Genomic DNA, 5,108 nt, shown 5'->3' with positions numbered 1-5,108 from the left:
GGACTCCATACAACACTGTTTGGCTCCACGGCGTCCCGTCTTCTCCTGGAACTACTAGTCCTAGAATCTCCTTGATCCTCTTGACCTCAAACTCTCTGTTCCACTGTCACGTGTAGAAATCTCCTGCAGCTATAACCACCTACTGGTATCCAGTCCTAGGCCTGCAGGCCACACGATCCTGGCAACACCTCCAACTTCTCCCGGTCTTGACACTGCATGCTCTCGTCCACGTACGTGTGATCACAGATCTCCGAACTTACTCAGTCCAAGACAAAAAATACTCCAATCTTCCCAGTTCACCACGTTCCACAATATCTCCAACGTATCCTGTCCAACCGTCCTGCCGACAACGCCAATGTTACAAGGTCCGTACTTGTGCTTCAAAACACGGTCGGACACACGCAAGATCTCGATTCCAGATACAGCACCTCCTGACACCAGGGCTCTCTTCTCAGAATGTAGTCTTCCAGTCTTCTGTAACTCATACCATATGGTAAATGCCTGGTAAATGCTGCTCTTTATGGAATCTGCCACTAATTGGACAGGGGGTATGGGGGTGTTCCACTAACTGACCTACAATACATAACACCCCATTTGATAATATAAGCCTCCTCGCAGTTCCGACTGCGCATGTGCGCGCGCGATGCATTGTGGTCCGGGTCAAGGTTCAGTGTCACTTCGGATGTAAACAATGGCTGGCGTTCCAATCACGCCAGATGCAGAAACATCGCTGGATGACTTTAAACTTTGGCCAAAACGCCAGTTGCAGCCTTTTTTGCGAGCGAGGGGACTTCCGGTGACGGGTAGCGTCCATGAACTCAGGGCTCTAGCTTTTTCAGCCACAGTAATGCGCCATCCGTTGGTTCCGACTCCCGAGGAAGAACAACAAAAGAGGTGATTTTCCTTGTTCTTTGTACATGTCCAAGTGTAAATAAGGGTTTCCATGTCTGTATTTGTGTAGTCCTTATAACCACCCTTCATCGTGTGCATGGGCGATTTTACTACGACTGTTTTGTACATAGAACTCTAGGCATTGTTTGAACATGTAAGGTTACTTGTCTAGAAAATGTAGTAACGAAGGGGACCTAACGAGTTCCAAATTCACCTACATAAATTATACTTGCATCCATTGTTGCATCTAATAAATATTTATACAGAATAGTCTAGAAATGAACCAGAACGGTCTTTATTTCAAACTCATCTCCACATTGATTTGATCTCTATGATTGACACCATACTGTTTATTTTGTTAGATGCGAAGACTACAGATCACTTTTGACTGTGGATGGCAGACAACTCCCCGACCCCTTTGTTGACCTGAAAAGTGGCTGGAAGAAAGAGGAAGAAGGGATGCAGCACTGGCCACCAACTATGTATGGGGACATGGCAGAGTACCTTGTGGCTAATGGAGAGGTACAGCTGCAGAAGAGGCTAATGGGGGGATTACAAGGATGGCAAAGCATTTTCGTACTTTGATTCTGGCTTCATCAATGAAGTTTTGTATCATCAAATAAATGAGAATTAAAATGTTTGCTTTGTAAAATCAACCAGTGGCAGATCACAGAGAAAAATGATGAGGCACACCGAGTGTGGGTCGCACTCCAAAAATCAACTGGGAAAATCCGGACAGCGTACTGCAGCTGCTTTGCTGGGTAATATTGACAAATTATGTTTTTTTTTCTTATAGGGCAAATAATCAGACAGTTCACAAAGTAGTAGGCCAACATAAGCTCCATGTATTGTATACACATCAATAGACATTTTATTACATGGCAAATAATTGAATGACTTACAAAGTAGTGGACTAACTATTAGTAACTAGCATGTATTGTATAGCATATAGTGCGAAAACATCAATAAACATTTGAATCAAGCACTTTTAGAAATCTTTTTTTTCATTTGCAAGTGCATGTTGGACCATTTTAAGTTCCAGCTAGGACAATAGCACTAGTACTTAAATATGCACTAGTACTATACTATACTTGTTGCAATTAGTCCTACAGAATATTGTAATGGCACTTGTATTTTTTCATGTTCAGTTGATAATATAATCCAAACTCAGTCAGGACAAATGTTTAATAGTACTCAAAATATTTTTCTTTACAGTTTAGGATCCACATGCAGCCATGTTGCAGGTGTCCTGTTCAAGATGGACCACGCATGGGCAACCGGGGTCACAAACAAGTCCTGTACATCAAAACCAGCAGAATGGACCAAGCCCAGGAAGAACGCAAACACACGTCGGACGCACGGAAGATCAAGGACATGGAGTGAAATGAAATAGATAAAAATGTAGAAATATAGAAATGTATACCGCCACTACATAGTATATTACATTCATAATTACATTGCATGATAGTATTGATTACATAAAAATGGAACAAACATATTAATAATGTATATGTAGTACATACATTGCAAAAATAATGTGCCCATGTACATCCATATGGGAGAGCTGAGTACACATTTCTTCTTTCCCGTCCTTTATATACAGGTACCACTGAAACATCAGGAAGTCAGCATGAAGACACAGTATCTCCAAGTGTAGACACAGTGGCACCAGGTCAGAATGTACAATTCTTAACACTTACTTACAAGCATGCTAAAAAGTAAAGAATACAGGGCCACCATGTCAGACATGTAAAAATTCTCAAACGTCTATAAACAATCATGCTAAAAACCTTACTCAATACTTTGCTGTCTATGGGGATTTTTTTCTTGACTGGCTCTTTCCCCTTTGTTCATACAGGTACTGATGACTCTACAGTCCACTCTCCAGAGTCTGAGTCCACAGCCCAAGATGGTCCACCTGTGCCACCACCTGCAGTCCTCCCTCCAGAGTCTGAGTCCACAGCCCAAGATGGTCCACCTGTGCCACCACCTGCAGTCCTCCCTCCAGAGTCTGAGTCCACAGCCCAAGATGGTCCACCTGCAAAGAGAAGAAGAGTGACTGCTAGACGACAGAGGAAAGCACCAAAAGTTTCAGGACCTATTTACCTATGTGGAATTTGTAAGACTGACTGTGTAGATCATGTTGAAGATGAGGCTGACAATAGTGTTGGCTGTGACAAATGTTTCAGGTGGTTTCACTGGGGGTGTGTTGGGTTTGAAGCAGACAATCTGTGTGATGATTGGTTTTGTGATAAGTGTCAAGAGTAAATGTCAAACTTACCTATAACATCATGTCCCCACAAGTGGAGGCCTTAAGTTGGAGTACATAGATATAGTTTGTGCTTAGAAATGTACAGCTGACACAATAAGCCAATGGATGACTAAATGAACACGCTTTGCTACATGTAACTAGCAGATGTGCCTGCAAACTGAATTAATGTGTGGTTTGTCTGCAACTGATGGAAAGTACTAGTTATATTTGTTATGAATATGTATGAGGAACTAACTCCATGTTTTGTATAGTTTAGATGTAGTGTAAGTTTTTGTTAATATTAGTTATGTATATGTGCATCATGTATAAGTACTTACGAGTTTGCCTGCCAAACTTTGCCTGCCAGTTTGTCTATCCTGTTCACTAACTTTACCCACTGCTTTCTGCGTTCTGCATCCCTTTTCTGAGTTGGGAATGTCCAAAGGATGAAGGGTGTAGGGCATATGCACTGTCCTTTGTTGTGCTTGTAACCTGTGGTTTGCAAAAATTTACAAGAAAATTGTATGTTTCACCATTTGACAGTTTTTGAGATAGGGGTGGGTTAGAAGGATACAAGGAGACAACATAAAAAAACAATGGCTCAGATATATGGATGGGTTAATTTGAACACAACATGTTATTCAAATACATATGCTGTTAAATCTGTGTTTGTGTATTTTCCTTTAAATATAGAAACCCATGTAAAACTCTACAAGAATTAACATACATTACCATCTACTACTACAGACTTATTCTAGATTTGCAATAAATACCATATCTGCCATCATGCTGTGGCCCAAAGACAGATCATTTACCCATAAGATTTATGACGTGCGAATGTAGTGTACAACTGGCCGGCGGTGCCCATCTGTGGACCAAACCAGTAATGGCTGTTGTCCTTCGTAGCAGAAAGGTAAGTCCTCGGTCCGGTGTTTCCGAAGAGTCACACGGAAAAGAACCCGCCAAACTTGTCGATAAGAGTAGGGGTCCACCAGAGTGGATCAGAAACGTATATATAGCGCCTTACGCAGCTTGCACTTACGCCGTGACCGGCGGTGCCAGTGCTGGGACATGTGGCGGAGACGCAAATTTAAACATACAGACGAACAAACAACGGATTAAATACATGGAAGGACACATTTCGACGAAACAAAATGGAATGAAATGAAAACAAAGTCACAGGTTCAACACAAGATACGCGTGCAAAAACAAAAAAAAACTGGGTGAACGGCGCACTGTTCAGCTTCCCAATCTTCCACTTTTCGTCGGCCATTTTCACATCCAAACACCGCACAATGGCCCCAAAGACTACCCTTTGAGTCTATTTCACATTCAAACTCCATAGCACCAGCGAAAAATGCAACAGAAAGCACCAAAACCAAAGACAGATGAGACCAAAACACTGGCACGCATGTAAACACGCTACATCGCACGGTTCGCGCGTCCGTCCGAAGTGACATTAACCTTTGACCTGGCCCACAATCCTGTGCGGCGCTGGATCTGTGAGAAGGCTTATTTGACCGAGCCGACGCGCGTGTAAACAACTTTTCTTTCTTCGATATAAGCGCTAAAATGCTATTTTCCACAACCACACATCGATATTCTAGTGAAGAAATGCATAGTTTCAAGAATCAGTCGGGAAATTATATACTTCTATGCGGATTTTTAGCGTTTTTTGCGTCATTTTGTCGTCGCTGAACCCGGAAGTGTGGACCTCGCCCTCGGCGTGAGTTTTCTTTTACCCACAAAGTAATTAATTTCTAGCGTATTTTACCCTGCGTTTTACCGATCAAAACAATAAACAACTCCCGCTTAGGAGAACCCAGTAACATTTTAGATTCCAGCGATTAAGTATCGATAATTTGACAGGAGTCAACATCGTCAACAAAGCACAAGAATGTCGTCAACCCGCCGTTTTCGTTTGCTCTGCACTGTTTCACGATCTCGGTCTTCTCATAGCCGGTAG

The 5,108-nt window shown here is 42.3% G+C and overlaps 1 protein-coding gene and 1 pseudogene across 1 annotated transcript; one reads left to right on the top strand and one right to left on the bottom strand.

Moving 5' to 3' along the window:
* Window positions 1-635: 635 nt before the first annotated feature.
* Window positions 636-1,656, top strand: LOC109478003 (annotated as a pseudogene).
* Window positions 1,657-2,569: 913 nt separating this feature from the next.
* LOC109478014 lies at window positions 2,570-4,535 on the bottom strand. The gene is made up of 3 exons (XM_019779467.1): window positions 3,958-4,535; window positions 3,481-3,634; window positions 2,570-2,929 (listed from the first exon to the last, which is right to left on the bottom strand). The coding sequence occupies exons 1-3, from the start codon at window positions 4,008-4,010 to the stop codon at window positions 2,762-2,764; spliced, it is 375 nt and encodes a 124-aa protein (XP_019635026.1). The 5' UTR covers window positions 4,011-4,535; the 3' UTR covers window positions 2,570-2,761.
* Window positions 4,536-5,108: the final 573 nt, after the last annotated feature.

The sequence above is a fragment of the Branchiostoma belcheri genome, unplaced genomic scaffold (genome assembly GCF_001625305.1).
Source record: "Branchiostoma belcheri isolate BF01 breed outbred unplaced genomic scaffold, Haploidv18h27 scaffold1056, whole genome shotgun sequence".
Lineage (NCBI taxonomy): Eukaryota > Metazoa > Chordata > Leptocardii > Amphioxiformes > Branchiostomatidae > Branchiostoma > Branchiostoma belcheri.
The sequence above is the reverse complement of the archived record's forward strand: the minus strand, read 5'-3'. Positions and strand labels throughout refer to the sequence as shown.